Below are 18,974 nucleotides of genomic sequence, written 5' to 3' on the forward strand. Positions count from 1 at the left end.
GTCTTTGTCAAGCTTACTCTCTCCACAAGTGTGTCCTTGTAATAGGCTCACACCCAACAGTAAAGGAGCAGGGGAGAAAATACTCGGAGCTGGACCGGTCACCCCCACACTGCTTAGTGTAGAACAAAGGTGATAGCTTTGTGGCTACAAAGAGCAGATAGGTGGGCAGTGTGTGTAGAAATCTCCTCACATTAGTTTGAAGAGGGGAAGAGAGAAAGAGTAGACTTGGTAGAGAAGAGAGAAGAGGTCCTAGTGGCGGGATGGCGTGTATGAGGTTGTTTGTGTTGAGTTTTTTTGTTTTTATTCTAGACTTCATTTTTAAACATGTTATAAGGCATCAGTAGAGGAGGAGAGGAAAAAGCTAAGGAGGTAAGTTTAGGGAACCTGTAGGAAGCAACTGTGCTGGGCAGGGGATTGGGAGACTGCAAGGAGGGACAAGCAAAGCTGGAATGAGTTTGTCTGACTTGGAGGCTTCCTAGCTAGTAAGGAACAGTGGGAGGCCAGTGCTGGGAGGAAGGCTGCCCATTGTGTCTGAGGACAGGTAAGCCACAGAGGGCCCACCCAGTGAATTGCATGTATAAAAGCAGCCAGAAATACCTATCCAAAGGTCCTCTTAAGGGCCAGACTTGAGAATGACCGTGATGGAGTGACATTCCCGAGCTAAGCACAGCGGTGCTAGTGCAGACATTTCTCACAAGCCTGTCTGGGTTTCCCATGTATCATGAGGAGAGGGTGGAAGTAGAAAGAATAGGACACGGACGTGTGGCTCAGCTAGTATATAGCACAGTGACCACCATGCTGGGATAAGATTGAACCCATTGCTCAAGGAAAGCACTGTTCAATTCTGCCAGCACTGGCAATCAACAAGCACTTAACCCAGCATCCAGTCCGTCAGACCCCTCTGCAGCAAGGAGCTATGGCTGTGAACTCAACAGTCTTCTAAGGTCCCCCGTCTAGAAGGGATGATGTGGGGGGAGACCTTAGAGGAGAGTGTGTGGGGAATCTGAGGGGTCGTTCCAGGATCTTCCCATCCCCCACGTGTACTGAAATCTGTACAGTCAAGACCCCACATGTAATATAGCACAGCACCACCCAAGCCTGTGCACAGCCCCCCTCACACTCTATCCCACATCACCTGCATCTGAGACCCTGTAAGTGCTTTTGTCAGAAGTTGCTGGACTGCTGTATTGTTTAGGGATTAAAGACAAAACAGTCTGTCCGTGATCAGCACAGATGGAGTTTCCTTACAAATATTTATGTTCTCCAGCCGGTTGAACCCACAGATTTCAAAAGTGGAGAGGTTAGGGGAGGGCAGCAGAAAGACACGATGAAGGATTTGGCAGCCCACTCCTACCTGGATGAGGAGTGACCCCACAGCAAGGAGGGTCAGATGCCAGGCAAAAAGTGTCATGGAAGGGGTTTCCCTGGGGTGGAATCTGTGTATGCGCACTGGGCACTCTGTTCTGAGTACTTCTGAGGGAGTGAGGCTGGGTGGCCAAGGTCCTGAGGTAGCTTTGCCCACAGTGAGCAGACATACATTCACTGGGAGTTTGCTCTTTGCCATAAAACAGGCCTGAAAGGCTTCTGCGGGGAGTGGTAATTAATCATGATATTATCTTAATGTTTATATTGCACCTGCCCTCAAATTACCTCCTCTCCCTGCACCTTGTGAGCCTGGCACACAGGAGGACTAGACTGTCTTCCTTTTCCTGGATAAGGAAAGGAAGCAAGGTTGGCTGGCAAGTGAGAGGCTGAGCTGCAGTGGGACGGGAGGGGAGGGGTGTGGGCCCCCGCCCTGGCGTGGAAAGGGTGAACCTGGCCACAGAGGGTGCAGTGACTGCACAGTGACACCCTGGATACCATCCTGGGCTGACCTACACAGTGCCTCCCTCTGTTTGATGAGGGGTAGGACCAAGCACTCTTGAGAAAGAGGCATTCTGGAACCCAGAGGCTGTTGGGAGGGGCCTGATGTTAGCTCAGCCCTTCTTGTTTGACAAGGGAGGATCCTGGTCTGCAGAGGAAGTGACCTGGCCCTAAGTGACCTGGCTTGGCCAGTGTTAGAAATGGCCCCAGTTGGACCTGCTTCCTACCCCCAGCCCAGCACTACTGAGCTGAGCTGACTCTAAGCTGAAGACTGGTCTCATCTTTTTGGGGATACCAACAGCTTTAGTGTGGCCCACCACCACAAACCCTTACAACTCACTTACTCTCCTTTCAGTATTCTAAGTGCTTTAAAGGTGGTCATTCAGTTGTTCTCATGATAACCTCACTAAGTAGGCCCCATAACCTCCACTTTGTAAGAAACAAGCACAGAGATGTAAAGAAACTACACTAAGGACACACAGCTAGCACAGAGCAGAGCTGGAGTTTAAATCCAGTGAGTCTGGTTCTGGTCTGTGTTCTGCTCAACCTCTGGGAGACAGGCACTGAGCAATAGTGGGTGGATATTCTTTCTCTCCTCCTCCCCCTTCCCTTTCCCCCTCCCTTCCCCTGTCTCTCCCTCTGCCTCCCTGCCTCTGCCCCTCCCTTTTCTTCTCTCTCTCCCTCTCTCCCTCTCCTTCTCCCTCCCCCTTCTCCCTGTCTCTCCCTCTTCCTATTCCCATCTTCCTGCTTCTGCCTCTGGACCCTTGCTCACAACTTCTCACACTACTGGCCCACTGTGCTCTGAGCTCAGAGCTGAGTCAAGCCTGGTCATGTACAGATCTCAAGAGCTTCCCACACAACAGTTGCACAATCCCTCATGCCGTCATGGCCCATCATTGCAAGCCCCCCTGGTTCCCTGCACCCAGCAGCAGTGTTGAAGTCTGATCTAGAACATAGCTAGTGTCTTCTAGTCAGCTGTCCGAAGACAGCAATAGAAACATGGACGGGCACAGTAGGGCAGAGGTGGCAGTTGGCCCTAACGATGTTTTTCAACCTTAGCACCATGGGTACTTTGCACTGGACAGCCCTTTGGTATTTATTGTGATGAGCTGTCCTATATTCAGTAGGATGACAGCAGGTATTGTAGACACGATTTTGATGGAGGAGGGTGCTGGCCAGGGGGACTTCTCAGAGGGGAACTGCATTCCCTGAAAGGTGATCAAATAGAAGGAAAGCAGTCTGAGATGTGGGTGTCACTGTCTGCCCAGAGGCTGTGAGTCAGAGTGCTGCTGAAGAAACTTCATCCTGAGGGCTGAGGTGGCCCTGACTGCTGCCGCTGCCACAGCCACAGACACAGTGAAGTGAAGCTCTGTCTGTGTGAGAAGTTCCTGCAGGCTGTAGAGCAGGGAAGGGACCACTAGCCAGGGCAGTGTCCTTGGTGAGGAAGAAGACCACTCTAGGTGATCTGAAGCATCCTTCCTTGTCTGATGCTCCTTGAGCTTTAACCTGAGCCTCTTCCTCCCAGGCTTCAGAGGGGGCCTCTGGGGATGCAGTGGGTGGGACTATGTCCAGCCCCACCTGCAGCAGCTGATCCTCAGGTGTGGTGTTATAGAGACTCTGAGCCCCGGGCTAATTTGAGGGGAAAAGAGGTTCAGGGGCTAGCGATCTGGGAAAGATGAGAGGCTGGGGGGTATGGGTCAAGAGCAGGCTGAGAGACTGAGCTAGACAACTTGACCCTTTCCTTCTTGTAAGGGAGTGGGAAGGCAGTGAGCCTATAGAAGGGCCACTTCCCCTTCATCCCCGCAGAACATGGGGAAAGAGCTGAGGGGATCGTTGCTGGGACGGGAGAGAAGAGTCAGGCCTGGAAGTAGAATATCCAAGGATGGGTACTGTGAGGATCCAGAGGGTCCCAAACACCTCTGCAGCAGTCTCAAATCCTAAGGTCAGCAGGCCGGCCAAGCTAGCCAGTACCCCATATGGCCTGTAAGGCAAAGTGGGGTTCACATTTTGAAAGGGTTGAAAGAAAAGCAAGTGGCAGGGTGTATGTGGCTTCAGACTTGCCCTTCATAGGATCGCTCCCTGCAGGTCCCCTACAACAGAGAGCTCCCACTCCTGAGGTGGGGAGCCTCTTATCAAAAACCTAAGAGCCTGGGGCTTCTGCTCTCGGGCCACAGAGCCTTTAGGGTTTCTGATTCAAGCCCCCAGTTCCTTCAGGGTCTTCTTGCCCCTGTAGTCCGTATATCCCTGGCAGTGTAAGCTGGGAGCCCTGTCTCAGATGCTCCTCTGTAGTTTAGGTATTTTTCTATTTCGAATGTCTTTGCTGTCCTGAGACTGGAGACCTTGGTGTGCTAAGCGAGCTCTCTACAGCAGAGTCAGCTTAGCCCCCTGTTGCTTCTCTCTGAAAGGTGGCTTCTCTCCTGGGGAACAAAAGTAACATCAATAACGGCTTATTCTGTGAGTAGGCTACGTGTTCTGCCTCACGTCCCTTTACAGACAGACACCACCCTGCCACCACAGAGAGGAAGCGAGTACTTCCTCTGTAGAGAGCAGGCATTCTCACACATAGTTGCCCCGGCCTGGTAGAGTGTGGCCTAGGATTTTTCTAAGAAGCCCTCGAACGTGTGCAGGTCCCACCCCTGACTCTAGGGAGCGAGCAGGTCATGAGGAATAGTTTTTTTCTTGTAAACTGTCTCAGCCCAGGGGCCTCAGCTGCACCGAGCCATGTGCTTCCCATGAGTGTGGTCAAGGAAGCCTGAGTGCCCTCTGCGCCAACAAAGAGCATCTCTAAGATGTCAGCCCTCATGGCAGGACAACTCACGACAGATCTCTCAACTGATTAGAGCCCTCCCTATCTCATCAGCATGAACCCAGGAGGAAATGGTTTCACATTTTATTTTTTATTTTACGTTTGGAGGGTGTTTTGCCTGCATACATATCTGTACCATATGCTCACAGAGGCTCAAAAAGAGCATCAGATCCCTAAAAGTGGCATTGCAGATGGTTGTGAGCTGCCCTTGGGTGCTGGGAACAGAACCTGGGTCCTCTGCAAGAGAACAAAGTACTGAGCCGCCTCCAGTCCTGCTGAGCCCCCTCTCCAGCCCTGCTGTTTTACAGTTTAAAAGGATTGTTTGAGAAGCAAGTGAGAGCTGTGCCCAGGCCCTTCCGAATAGGCCTCCTTAACCTCAATCAACTGTTGCCTCTTACTGGTCTAATTCAGTGTGCACAAATGCTCCCAACAAGGAGGAGTGAGTGGAGGACTGTGCTAGTTCATTACCCTCATAAAGGCATTGCTTTGGAGGTGAAAGACAGCAACACAGGGTGGACCTCGTGAGGATGCCACATAGCACAGCAGACTGATGGGAGGCACTTTCAGCAGACCTGGGATGCCTGGGGTGGGCACCATGGCAGCATCAGGGATAGCTCTTGGGCTTGTGATTGGCACAAGGGGTGGGAACCTTCAGGACAGGCAGCTACCACTCTTCACCCCAAGCGTAAGCCAGGGCTAAGAAGGCTGCTTCATTGGATCCTGTGAGGGAGTGGTCAGCAGACGCTCTGTCCCTGCCGGACACCCTTCTCCCGGGTGGACGCTGCGGGCAGGAGCTGGATAGAACAGGTGACCCTAGAACTTTTCCCCATAGAGAATTCTTAGGATTCTCTGGGGCTGCCCTGTCTTTCCTGAGCCAGTGTCAGCTTGAAGCCCCATGAGGGCTTTACAAAAGGAGTCTCCCAGAGCAGCAGGACTAGAAAACCAGAAACTTCTCAAACAGTATTTCTGATTCTGATGGGAAGCCCTGCTCAGCCTCTGCTGTCCCTGAGTTTCGGGCTGCTGTTACAATATAGGCAGCTGGCTGCCCCTGCTTCTTCATGCTCAGCAGATGGCATAGCAGCATAGAGGAGCTGGGAAAGGGTGAGCTTTGGTTCCCTGCTGAAAACCCAGGCCAGCAGCTTCCCTGGATGTGGGAGAGCTTGGGAGCACATCATCACTTAGCTGCTTCTGTCCCTGCACTGTGAGGAGAGCTAAATAAAGACCTGAGCTAAAGGAAGAGAGGCTCGTCCTGAAGTTCATGTAGGCAGCTTAAGTCTGAACAGCTCCAATAGCTGGCTTCAAAACAGAATTTTTAATCAGTTGTGGTGGCATTTGCCTTTAGACCCAAGTATTTGGGAGGCAGGAGCAAGCAGATCTCTGAGTTCAAGGACAGTCTGGTGTCTATATAGAGAATTTCAGTACAGCCAGGACTACATAGACAGACCCATCTCAAAAAAAATTTTTTATGTGTATGAGTGCTTTGCCTACATGGCCCCCGTTACCCTTCAGTTTTGCTTGTGGATCTGCTTGGTCACCCTCCACAACCAAAGGGAAAGAGCCCCAGTTCCCAGCCGTGGGCCCTGGAGAGGCACTTTTTTTTTATCTGTGTGGCTCCCTTACTCAGAACAGCCTGTCCTCTGTAGGGCCTGATAAACGGGCCTGGCCATGCCAGCCGCTCTCTGGGGTGTGCATCCCTTGAAGAACACAAGCACTTTGTTCTGTTTGCCAGAGTTGGCCCGGTCTCTGACCCCTGAAGTACCAACGTTTTCTAGGAGGAGAGCCTAGGACCCTTTGACTCAAGATACCCCTACCACTGGCTTTGGTCCTGACCTCAGGGAGGACAAACTCTTGGGAGTCTGGAAATCTGGGCTGGATCTCAGAGGCAGGAGTGACAGCAAGAAGGGAGGTAACATGTGGAAGATGGCCATCGGAGCAGAGGCTGGATTAGCGAGGTACGGCCCTCGATGTTGAATTATGGCGGGAAAGTGTAGTCAGACTTTGACAGTGGCTTTCACTGAACTGGGGCCAGTACCATGTGGTGTAGGTACTGTTTGGAGGGTAGGTAATGTTTCCTCAGTTTCTTCTGGCACTGTAGAGGAAGCAGTGTGTGCCACACATAAAGACCTTTCCGTGACAGACAGTGTGTGCAGACTGGCCATGCTGTAACAGCTGGAGAGTAGCTCAGTGGTAGAACATGTGACCAATATGTGCAGGGCCCTGAGCTTATCCCCAGCACCGCAAAACAAAGCCAGGTAGAAAAGAGTAGCTCTGTGATCCAGCAACATTGGCATAACAGTGTTACTCATGGGTCTGTAAATGTACCCACTGTGCTGCCAGTCATTAAAGTTTAGCACGGGGCTAAACAGGCAAGCACTAGAGCCCTTGCCTAGTGTACCCAGGACCCCAAGTTTTAGTCTTCACTATGACAGAAACATGTCTAGCACACGGTCATGTTCAAGTAACAATACCATATATGACAATAGGGGCTGGAGGGACTGCTCAGCAGTGCAGAAGACAGATTGCTCGTGCAGGTTTAGACAGCTGCCAACTTCCTATACCTCCAGCCCTGGGGGAATCTGACGCCCCCTTCTGGCCCACATGAGCACCAGCACTCAGGTGCGCATACCCACATACAGATAAACACATAGACTTTAGAACAAAATTTTCAAAAATTATAAATGGTAACAGAAGTAGGTAGCTATCATTAGTTTATTGGGTTTATTTTTTTAATCATAATTTTACAGTGAGTTCCTTCTACAGACTAGAACAGCCTGCCCTAAAACACCCTAAACACAGGGCAGCATCCTGGCGTATCTCATGTTTGCCATCCCTTAATTGCATCAAGAACCCTGAATGACCCACACCATTTAGTTTTATTCCAAATGCACTCTAATAACACATTTCAGAGAGTGGGCCCTGTTTAAGTGATGCATGACCGCAATGCCGAAGTCGGTGTTAGAGAAGGAGGAGGTTGGAGCTCACAGCTGCTCACCATGCCCACAGTAGCCTGGAGCAAAGGAGTGAGCTGGGATGAGAACTCGACTGCATTCCCATTCAGAACCAGCTTCTGATCCCTGTGCTGCCTGGCTTCCCTGTGTACAGCAGGTGCTTACTCTGTATACAGTATGTGCTTAGGCTGCCTTTTCCCAATCGAGCCTGGCTTGCTCTGTCTCTGGACTTGACCCACAAACCATTGTGACAGAGCAGGGGTAAAGAGGAGGAGGGACTAGGGCCCAGGACCAGGGCAACTGACCTCGGCTGCCCCACTTCCACACACTTTTACTGCTTTCCTTTCTGCACTCCTTCCTTTCTGCCATACTTGAGGTTTAGAATCAGGACTGGATACCGAGTGGCTGTGCAGACCACGTGCTGTTCCATGCACAGGGGCATGCAGTGTACACCTGTGTCAGTGTGGGGATTGGGTACGCTACAAGTGATGGTGGAGGAGGGGCTGTGGCTGGCCGAAACCGGGAGCCTTATGGGTACATGTGATCCAAGCCCAGCCACTCACATCTATGATCCTAACATTCAACAGGCTGAGGCAGGAGGGTTGCTATGAGCTCCTGAGACCCTGTTTCAAAGAAAGAAAGAAAAAAAGTGAAGTGAAATGCAAGCTATGCTGGGTCACGTCAGGGTGTGGACCAGAAAGTTGTTTCCCTGTGTGTACTTGGGCCTGTCTGTGGCTGCATATGCGCTGGGTGGGTCCGGCTAGGCCTGTGGCACTGGGTGTTGTCAGTGTTGCCTGACAGTGGTGAGTGTGTCAGAACCAGTGCCACCTGCCCATGGCCATATCCTTGGCACTAGGTTAGGCCCTCTGTGGGGGCAGGGCTTATGAGCAAGCCCACACCAGGACAGATTCTCCAGTTCCTGGAACCACTTTCTTGCCTAGGGCCTTTCCCTGAACATCCCAGATGAGCACCTGGAAAGGAAAGGAGGCCTTGGTTCCTTCAGGTGGCGTTTCCAGCCAGCCACAGGGGAGCTGGGCCTGGGAGACAGAAGTGACAGTGTGCCTTGGAGCGTGTCCCTTAGTCCTGCAGGCTCAAAATGCAGAGTCAGTGAGTGTACACTTCCTACAGGCTCAAGAATGGCATAACCTGTCTGTCCAGCTGCCCTTCCTCCCTGGCAGGGGGTTGGGATAGGGCCCAGGGCCTACATACAGCTGTGGCCTAGAGTGTGCAGGGAGCCATCTGAAAGGGGCCAGTTGGGCAGAAGCATTTCTTTTCCTGTACCTTCCTGCTCTGTGCCCAAAGCCAGCTGTCATCCTTGGCCATCTTCCCCAGAGAGTCTTGAACAACTTAGGAAGAGAGCCGAGGAGGACACTGAACCTATACAAAGAAGAGAGCTGGCTGGAGAACACAGTAGTTTGCAGCAGAGCCAAGTTCTGGCATCTGTGGTGAGGTGGCCACACCTACCCAGGCTCTTCTCCCTGCAGGTAATTGAGGAGTTCTACAATCAAACATGGAACCACCGCTATGGAGAGTCCATCCCATCCACCACACTCACCACACTCTGGTCTCTCTCCGTGGCCATCTTCTCTGTCGGGGGCATGATTGGTTCCTTCTCTGTGGGCCTCTTTGTTAATCGCTTTGGCAGGTAAGCAGGAAAGACGCCAGCCCATGTCGTTCTGCATGGGGAGCTCTGGGGGAAGCTGGTAATAGAAACATCCCTGACTATGGCCTCATCCCTGGGGAGCCTGGGGTCCTGGGGTCCTGGGAGCTGGCTAACCTGCGACCCATCCCCAGGCGGAACTCCATGCTGATGATGAACCTGTTGGCCTTTGTGTCTGCCGTGCTTATGGGTTTCTCCAAACTGGGCAAGTCCTTTGAGATGCTGATCCTGGGCCGCTTCATCATTGGAGTGTACTGTGGCCTGACCACCGGCTTTGTGCCCATGTATGTGGGGGAGGTGTCACCCACAGCTCTTCGTGGAGCCCTGGGCACCCTGCACCAGCTGGGCATCGTCGTTGGGATCCTTATTGCCCAGGTAAGCCAGTCTGGGTCTACCTGACCAGCACTGCCTCTGGCACAGCTTTGTCCCTCGGGTCACAGTCGAGCAGAGCTTTTCTACCCAACCCTGCCTAGGACAGCCTCACGGTAGGCAGATCCCAGAGCACACAGGAGCCCCAGGCCCACCCGCCTACAGCTAGAGCCCTTGGCCTTCATTTGGGCTTCCAGGCCTAGAAGCCTTCATGGGTAGGGTATTCCTCTTCTAGAGGTCCCTCCACCCACCCTTTAGTCCTACAGCCAGAGTAGCAACCCCCACATGTGTGCAGACACATTTATACGTGGCTTTATCCCTTGTCTTTTTTTTTTTTTTTTTTTTTTTAGATTTATTCATTTATTATATATAAACACACTGTAGCTGTCTTCAGACACACCAGAAGAGGGCATCAGATCTCTTTACAGATGGTTGAGAGCCACCATGTGGTTGCTGGGAATTGAACTCAGGACCTCTGGAAGAGCAGTCGGGTCTCTTAACTGCTGAGCCATCTCTCCAGCCCTTCCCTTGTCTTGTATAATTTGAGCTGGTTTTGCAGATTCGAGAATGGGGTCAGAGAGGTCCTTCCCTCTCGCCCAGCAGCTGGTGGGCAGGGAAGGCCCGCTTGGTGGCTGGGGTGGATGCTGGAGTAGGGCCAGGGCAGGGCACTCACAGTCCTAGTTTCTTTGTCCAGGTGTTCGGCTTAGACTCCATCATGGGCAATGCAGACTTGTGGCCTCTACTGCTCAGTGTCATCTTCATCCCAGCCCTGCTACAGTGTATCCTGTTGCCCTTCTGCCCTGAGAGCCCCCGCTTCCTGCTCATCAATCGTAACGAGGAGAACCGGGCCAAGAGTGGTACGGGCTGGGCCCTGCCCTCCTCCCTGCCCCCCTGAGCTCAGGCCTTTCCCCACTCTGAGACACCCCACCTTCCCTCCGGTCCCACCAGTGCTGAAAAAGCTTCGAGGGACAGCCGATGTGACCCGAGACCTGCAGGAGATGAAAGAAGAGGGTCGGCAGATGATGCGGGAGAAGAAGGTCACCATCTTGGAGCTGTTCCGCTCACCCGCCTACCGCCAGCCCATCCTCATCGCCGTGGTGCTGCAGCTGTCCCAGCAGCTGTCGGGCATCAATGCTGTGAGTGCCCCACCTACCCCTTCCTGTGGCCCCAGCCAAGTCCAGGCTCCAGTGTGCACCATGACTGAGGCCCAAGGAAAATTATTTTAGTCTGCCCACGGGTACACAACCTGCAGCAGTTATTTACCTGCCTGGGTACTGCTCATCCCCCTCCACATACATACACATACCCACTTATTCATTCACCTTGGGTCCCACACCCACTGGTAACTAGCACAGCGGAAGGAGAAGGCCATAAACATGGTGGCTCTGTCTCCAACGATCTCCCTTTCTGGCAGGTGTTCTACTACTCAACGAGCATCTTCGAGAAGGCAGGTGTGCAGCAGCCTGTGTATGCCACCATCGGCTCGGGTATCGTCAACACGGCCTTCACTGTGGTGTCGGTAAGTCGTGCTTTTGGTCAGCAGCCAGGATCCGGTCCGGTTCAGGGCATCAGGACACAATGGCAGCCTGTTGTGGGAGCTAGATAGACTAAATGTCAGTAAACTTGTGAGGCTCATTACTCATACCTTTCAGCTGACTCAGATGCCCAGGGAGGTGAGAAGGCAAGTGCTCTCCCAAGGTCACAGCCAGTATACATTAGTTCTCTGATCTCCAGTACCTGTCACCCCGTACCCTGGGCTCAGAAGGCATATTCCTTCCCTCGGTCCCTACAAGCCCCCCAAGCTAGAGCTTGGTGGGGAAAGGTGTTCCCCTACTAGTGTGTGTGTTGCCTTAAATTTAGCTACTGAGGTGGGCCTCTGAAGGGGCACCAGACAGAGAGAGCATGCCTTTCTCCTTTCCACAGCTGTTCGTCGTGGAGCGAGCTGGCCGTCGGACCCTGCACCTCATTGGTCTGGCTGGCATGGCGGGCTGTGCTGTGCTCATGACCATCGCCCTGGCCCTGCTGGTGAGTGCTGGGGACCTGGATTTAGACACAACGGGCATGTTCAAGGTGCCGTGACTGCAGATTTCACCTGGATTTAGATCCCAAAATTGCCCACATTGCACCCAGCCTAGGTTGTCCATACAGTGTGTCTCTGGCCTGGGATCTGACCCTCGGGTTGTCTCCTCCCATCTTGATCTTCCTCTTCCCTGCCTGGGGACTTGGGACATCCTGCACATGTAGACCCAAACTTTCATCTCCATGTGAAAGTGCCTTGCCTAAAGCTGAACCTTGTAGAGTCTTTACCTCTATAGCCTCAATTCATCTCCAGAGCAACCCTCAGCCATATAATGGTCCCCTCAGTACCACAGCGGTGCACAAACACACCTGCCTCCATTCTCCAAACCAGGAACTGAGCTTCTCTGAAGGACTACCCTTTGTGAATATTTGCATATATTCAATGAGTTACTTAGATATGAAAGTAGAATTCATTTGTTTCATATGTGCCTTCTACACACAGGCTGGTGGCAGATTTAAATGGTATTTTTATCATATCTATATTTTGACTAACATCAAACATGGTCAGGTGGAATTTTCCCTTCTGGAACCATGTGACCAGCTCAAAAAGCTTCAGATTTTGAAGCATTTTGCATTTCTGGTTTTTCAGATTAGAGATGTTTACCTTGCATTTCCCATTTTACTTAAAGTCCCGTGTTGGATAAGGAATGAAGCTAAGAATTGACCTTAGGTCAGCTGGTCCCTAGTCTGTCACTAAACACTAACCACTATGACAACACACACACACACACACACACACACACACACACACACACACACACACACACACCCTCCTGAGTCTCACCCAACAAGGAAAAGCACCATGGAGTCCAAGAGCACTAAAGGACAGGCATGGACTAGACAGACCCCTGTGAGACCGAGACCCTGCATAGGGTACCTGGGTGTGTCTGTTGCTTTTCTAATTGCTGTAATAAGACACCATGCAATTTATAAAAACAATTTGACCTGGGGACTCATGGTTGCAGAGTCCACAGCCATGATGCTAGAGAGCTCGCAGCAGGAAGGCAGGCCTGCTGCTGGGGTCCTTACTGAGGATGACACACCTCCAGCAAGGCCACATCCCCTGTCCTTCCCAAACATTCCAACGTGAGCCTATCCAAGTCACCCCAGGCCTGCCCCTCTGCAGCTTCTCTTCCTCCTGAGAAGCTGTCACATCCCACCTAACCTCACCCATTCTCCCTCAACAGGAGCAGCTGCCCTGGATGTCCTATCTGAGTATCGTGGCCATCTTTGGCTTTGTGGCCTTCTTTGAAGTAGGCCCCGGTCCTATTCCATGGTTCATTGTGGCCGAGCTGTTCAGCCAGGGGCCCCGACCTGCTGCTGTTGCTGTGGCTGGCTTCTCTAACTGGACCTCAAACTTCATCGTGGGCATGTGCTTCCAATATGTGGAGGTGAGCCACATCACCACTGTCCTCCATCACTCAACTCCATGGAGGGAGCTAGCGCGCTATGTGATGTACTGGCCCGAGTCATATGACAGATAGCCCAGAAGCCCAGGTCACCTGGCAGGGCCGCCCGGTCCAGGCTCTCCCTCCCCTTGGTTCAGTTTTCCCAGCACTTCTGGGTGGCTGGTAGCAGTTCCCTTCTTCAGACCAAAGGTTCAGGGTCCTTTTAGCCAGGCTGGCGGGTGACGTGCGTGTGTGTGTGTGTGTGTGTTTTTTTTCCAGCAACTGTGTGGCCCCTACGTCTTCATCATCTTCACGGTGCTGCTGGTACTCTTCTTCATCTTCACCTACTTCAAAGTTCCTGAGACCAAAGGCCGGACCTTCGATGAGATCGCTTCCGGCTTCCGGCAGGGGGGTGCCAGCCAGAGCGACAAGACACCTGAGGAGCTCTTCCACCCTCTGGGGGCTGACTCCCAAGTGTGAGGAGCCCACAGCCAGTCCCGCCTACTCCCAGCAGCCCCGAGGATCTCTCTGGAGCACAGGCAGCTAGATGAGACCTCTTCCAAACTGACAGATCTCGGGAGAGCCGGGCCTGGGCACCTTTCTTCAGTCAGCAATGAAGTCCAGAAGAATATTCAGGACTTTGATGGCTCCAGAATTTTTAATGAAAGCAAGACTGTTGCTCAGATCTATTCAGATAAGCAGCAGATTTTATAATTTTTTTATTACTGATTTTGTTATTATTTTTTTTTTTATCAGCCACTCTCCTATCTCCACACTGTAGTCTTCACCTTGATTGGCCTAGTGCCTGAGGGTGGAGACCACGCCCTGTCCAGACACATGCCTTCTTTGCCAAGCTAATCTGTAGGGCTGGACCTTTGGCCAAGGACACACTAATACTGAACAATGAGCTAGGAGGCTTTACCGCAGGAGGCGGTAGCTGCCACCCACTTCTGCAGGCCTGGATCTCGACACCATAGGGGTCCAGGCTCCATTTAGGATTCGCCCATTCCTGTCTCTTCCAACTCAACCAACCACTCGATTAATCTTTCCTTGCCTGAGACCAGTTGAAAGCACTGGAGTGCAGGGAGGAGAGGGAAGGGCCAGGCTGGGCTGCCAGGTTCAGGTCTCCTGTGCACTGAGGGCCAGACAAACACCATGAGAAGGACCTCGGAGGCTGAGAACTTACTGCTGAAGACACGGACACTCCTGCCCTGCTGTGTATAGATGGAAGATATTTATATATTTTTTGGTTGTCAATATTAAATACAGACACTAAGTTATAGTATATATCTGGACAAACCCACTTGTAAATACACCAACAAACTCCTGTAACTTTACCTAAGCAGATATAAATGGCTGGTTTTTAGAAACTTGGTTTCAAAATGCTTGTGGATTGGGGCCAGGCAGGTTTGGATGGAAGTGAGAAGGGCAGCATGGCTATGACCATGCAGTGGCTGGGGATCTCAAATCTGTATGACCTCTGTCCCAGAGGAAAACTCAAGTCAGTATTTCATCACACTGCTTTCAGACTGATAGCTAACCAGGACATCAAGCTTCAACATTATCTTGAAAGTGAAGGTAGGAAGGAATCTGACAGGCACATTTTACTCCTTCCCCATACCCAGTCTCCAAGCAAAATGAGCCCATCGTACTGCCACAGTGCGCTGTTGTGATGCCTTGTATCCAAGGAAGCAGAGAGGCCACCCGAGGGAGTGTCCAGGGTGTCTGGGCAACACTAAACAGGCAGATCCTTCCCAGAGAAACCTCCCTTTACCTAATTCAGAGGCACCTGAAGGGACTGGCAATGTATCATCTGACTTGTCTGGATTTACCTGGATTCAGAGCATTATTCAATCCAGGGCTAGGCACTCTGGAAATAGCTATAGTAGAGTGCCATGGGTCTCCTGTCTCAGAAAAAAATCCCCTTTACGAAGCCTAAAGGGAATTTCCCCTTCATACAACTCTTCAATCTCAGCATGACAAAGGGCTTAAGGAAAGGGAACTACAGAGAATGTATAAGGAATTAACTCCAGTTGGTGTCCAAGTTAAAGTTGAGAAGGGCCACGCCTGAACTGAGGCAAACTAGAGTACGGGCCTATTAGCCTCTTACTACCTGCAAGACCTCCCACTGCCTAGTTGTCCGTTAACACACAGGGTAGGGTCAGGTGGGGAGCATGTTAGTAGGTGCGTGCCAAGGAGAGTGGCCTTAAGGCCCAAAGGGCTCCAGATTCCGGAGAAGCTGGTCATCACTCAGTTCGGCTGAAAAAGCCAGAATCTGCAGCCTTCTCTCCTGGAGCCTGCCTGTCCTTAAACACAGCGACGCGCAGGCGCAAATGGGCCGAGATTGCCACTTCTTCCGGCTACCGTGCTGGGGGGCGGGATTAGCGACGCCCTCACCAATTGGAGTGAGGGGGCGGGCTCTGAGCTAGGGAGGGGCACACCTGTCGAGCATCAGGTGAACCCTTCAGTCTGATTGAAAGCCAACAGTAGCCTGGGGTTTCTCCCTGTCGCTGCCTTCCCCCCCTCCCCCCCCCCCCGGTCTCACCAGCTCCTAGACAAGTTGGTACTTTATCTGCAACCTGCTTCAGTCTCCCTGAGAACTATCTGGACTCCGCGGCAGCCTGTATTTTCCTCATTAAAATGCTGTCCATCCACGGCAGGAGTCTACAGTCCTTTTGCCAGAGCAAGGAGGGGCAAAGCTAAACTATTCTTTTTTTTTTTTTTTTTTTTTTGGTTCTTTTTTTCGGAGCTGGGGACCGAACCCAGGGCCTTGCGCTTCCTAGGTAAGCGCTCTACCACTGAGCTAAATCCCCAGCCCCAGCTAAACTATTCTTAGACCTCAGTTTCCATCAGAGAATCTGGTCAGGACTTCTAACGAGAGCATGAAAACCCACTCTTAGCTTCCCAAACTGAATTCCTCCGATGCAGTTTTAGGCAGAAGAGCCAATTCAGAAAGTGCATTCATTAATAGGGAAAGCGTGCCTGTTGTCTTTTGTCAACTGCATGTTCATGGGCCCCTCCTCCCATTCGACTGTCTCTCCAGTCCCCCGTCCAGCTGCTTTCCCCAAATCATGCTACAGCTTCCTCTCTTTCAATCTCCTCATGGTAGTGATCCTTCTAAAATTTAGTGTCTTTCTTCTTATAAACCTTTCCTGGGTACCCTTTTTCCCTCGGTGTAATACCCGTCTTTCTTTTCACTGCATATATTACACATGATGGGTTTCCTTACAGCATTTTATTCATGCGTGAATTGTGTTTTGTTCATATTTCCCTCCATTACACTGTTACTTCATTCTCCTGAGGCCCCGCTTCTACCAAGTAGCCCCTCTCTAATTTCCTTTTTTTTTTTTTAATTTTAAGATTTTCATTATATTGGAGTGGCGGCAGTGGGAGAGTGTACGTGCCTCCCATGTGTGTCCAGGTCAGGGAACAACTTGTGGAAGTTGGTTTTCCACTGTAGGTTCCAGGCATCAAACTCAGGTGGTCAGACCTTAGTGGTAAGCACTTCCTCCTGTTGAGCCATCTCACTGGCCCTTCCTTCTCCTCCCTCTCCTTCTCCCTCCCCTTTCCTTCTCTTCCTCCTTATTCTTGAGTTTCACTAGAATTTCCTGAAGGACCATGGCTGACAGCTTGTTTACAGAAGCATGGGCTTCTTGCCAGTGACTACACCTCAAAGAAACTATCACGCTATCCTTCAGCAACTGTTAACATCAATGGCCTCTAGATCCTTGGAGATGGGTGGGGTCCCTCCTCTCCCTCCCTGTGCTGATGGCTGAATCTTATGTTGTGAGTTCATGAGTGACACAGCCAACACCATGTTCAGAAACCAGCCTTCCATCACTCTTCAGGTGGTGACCCTCCTGTTCCTACATTCTTTCTACCCTCTCTTCCCGGTGACCTTTTTAGATGGAACCATATAAGTGTCCCACTTAACGGCTGAACAACTTTAGCCAGCTATGAGTCTACAATTACTGCTGCCTACTGCATGAAGAAGCTCCTCTGACTGAAACTGGCCTTGGCACTAGTCTATGGGTGAGACATGATTATTAGAAGGCAAATTGGTGGGAATGCCACATCCATTTAGCAAAGCAATGACTGTAACTTTCCACTAGGGCCTGTGACCTTTCCAGCCATTGGTTTGGAAGGGTTTGCAACCCCCGACATGACTTCTCTCCTGTAGAACGGGCCTCAGTTTCAATCAGAAAGTAGTTGGTTTCCCCCATATCAGATTTGATTCTGTTTTATCATTGAGCACATCTGAATTTCTATCTTTCTTAGTCTGAAAATTAAAGTGTTCTTTTGCATGTTCCTTTCACCACTGCCCCTTCTTGTGGGAAAACCAGGCCTGGGTCTATCCATTCATCGGCGCACTGCTGCCTACTAGTGGCTGGCAGGTGAATTTAACTCACGGCTGATTTTAACCTCGGCCTCTCGTTAAGAGAATAAATTGCTTTGAAGGGGTCAGGTCCATTTGGTCCCCCTGTTCCAGTCCCTCAAAATGGATTTCACTAAAGCACCATCTGCCATATTATCACATGCCTTAATAGTCCACACTGTCTCATGATGCGGTCCAGAACTTTTACCTGAATTATAGTTCTTAAAGATCACACCAGATGCTTGGTGTTCTATGCTCCAGGCAAGCTGACCATTCAGTAATCCCTAGAAACACCTCCTGGAGCTGTCTTAACCCGGCAGTTTTGCGAAAGCTTTTTTCCCTCCTGGTCTGCCTTTGTTCCGTTTTTACCTGCACTTTCCTTGGGGAGACATGAGTAAATATCTACGCACCCCAGACAAGGAATCAATGAAAGAACAGAGGTGCCACCCAAATGTAGCTTAGAGGACCAATGAGTTTATTGGCCCTACTTCCAGGGACACAGGTGACCCCTAAACAGCTACCCCACTGAGAATTCTCTCCGCATCATGGGTTGAGTTGCCCACAGCCTCACAGATGGAGTTGAGTTCCCGTTTCAATTAACATTTCACCTTCTGTAAACTGTAGCATCTTCCCGAGACCATGCGTAGTTGGGGCAAAGTAGCCTACAGCATGTGGGGAGGTGCGGGGAACGAGTAGCTGGAACCTCAAGGGGGCGGGGTCTAAAGACTTGTCCCACCTGGTTCGTCGATGAGGGAAACTGAACAAAGCTCAGGGCTGCTGTGAGTCATCCCAGCTGCTCTGGATGACACAGTGATGACGAAGCCAGGTGCCGCTGTGCGTGCCGTAAGCCTGGGTGGTAATGGCTGCTCTCCTCAGAGGACAGCATTCCACGTCCGCAACGTGGTGTGGTCACACGACTCCAAATTAACTGTCACTTTCTCTGTGAGGCGTCTGTTCACTCCTTCAACTGTTAAGTAATCAAGCGCGCGCTCCGAGGGCACCCTCCTGCACTACGCACTCACTGCCTTAGAAACGAGTCAGAAGCAGCTGACTTTAGACTTGCTTCTGAGCTGAGTCATCTCGGGAAAGTCTCTTTTCGCTTCTGATCCCCAGTGCCCTCATCCGTGGCCCCATTAAAGTGGAATAAGTATGCGGGTGGTGTTGGTGGTGAAGCTCGCCTTTAATCCCAGCACTCTGGAGGCAGGGGCAAGTGGATCTCTGAGTTTGAGGTCAGCCTGGTCTACAGAGTGAGTTCCCGGACAGTCAGGACTACACAGATCTTGTCTCAAACAAACAAAAACCAGGGGTGGGGGAAGTGGAATAAGTGTAAAGCAGGTGTCAGCTGAGGTCTCATCATCTTCTCCCTTTTGATTTTCAGAAAGCAATACTTCCCTCAAAAACTTTTAAAAATGAGAGTTTCAGGCATGTATGTTGATCAAATCGACGGCCACCCCACAAGCATTCGCTCCTTTCCCATCCCCCATCC

The 18,974-nt window shown here is 51.3% G+C and overlaps 1 protein-coding gene and 1 long non-coding RNA gene across 2 annotated transcripts in view; one reads left to right on the forward strand and one right to left on the reverse strand.

The window, feature by feature from the left end:
* Positions 1-14,480, forward strand: part of Slc2a1 (solute carrier family 2 member 1) — a 28,246-nt gene extending 13,766 nt beyond the window's left edge. The window contains 8 exon segments of the mRNA NM_138827.2: positions 9,102-9,262; positions 9,412-9,652; positions 10,341-10,503; positions 10,595-10,782; positions 11,061-11,165; positions 11,570-11,671; positions 12,913-13,116; positions 13,393-14,480. Of these exon segments, the coding sequence (NP_620182.1) occupies positions 9,102-9,262; positions 9,412-9,652; positions 10,341-10,503; positions 10,595-10,782; positions 11,061-11,165; positions 11,570-11,671; positions 12,913-13,116; positions 13,393-13,593 (1,365 nt within the window). The 3' untranslated portion in view covers positions 13,594-14,480.
* LOC148006017 (uncharacterized) lies at positions 9,967-18,421 on the reverse strand. The gene is made up of 2 exons (XR_015620467.1): positions 18,225-18,421; positions 9,967-11,244 (listed from the first exon to the last, which is right to left on the reverse strand). It is a non-coding gene; the product is annotated as an uncharacterized LOC148006017 (long non-coding RNA).
* Positions 18,422-18,974: the final 553 nt, after the last annotated feature.

The sequence above is a fragment of the Rattus norvegicus genome, chromosome 5, assembly GCF_021556685.1.
Source record: "Rattus norvegicus strain SHRSP/BbbUtx chromosome 5, alternate assembly SHRSP_T2T, whole genome shotgun sequence".
Taxonomy (NCBI): domain Eukaryota; kingdom Metazoa; phylum Chordata; class Mammalia; order Rodentia; family Muridae; genus Rattus; species Rattus norvegicus.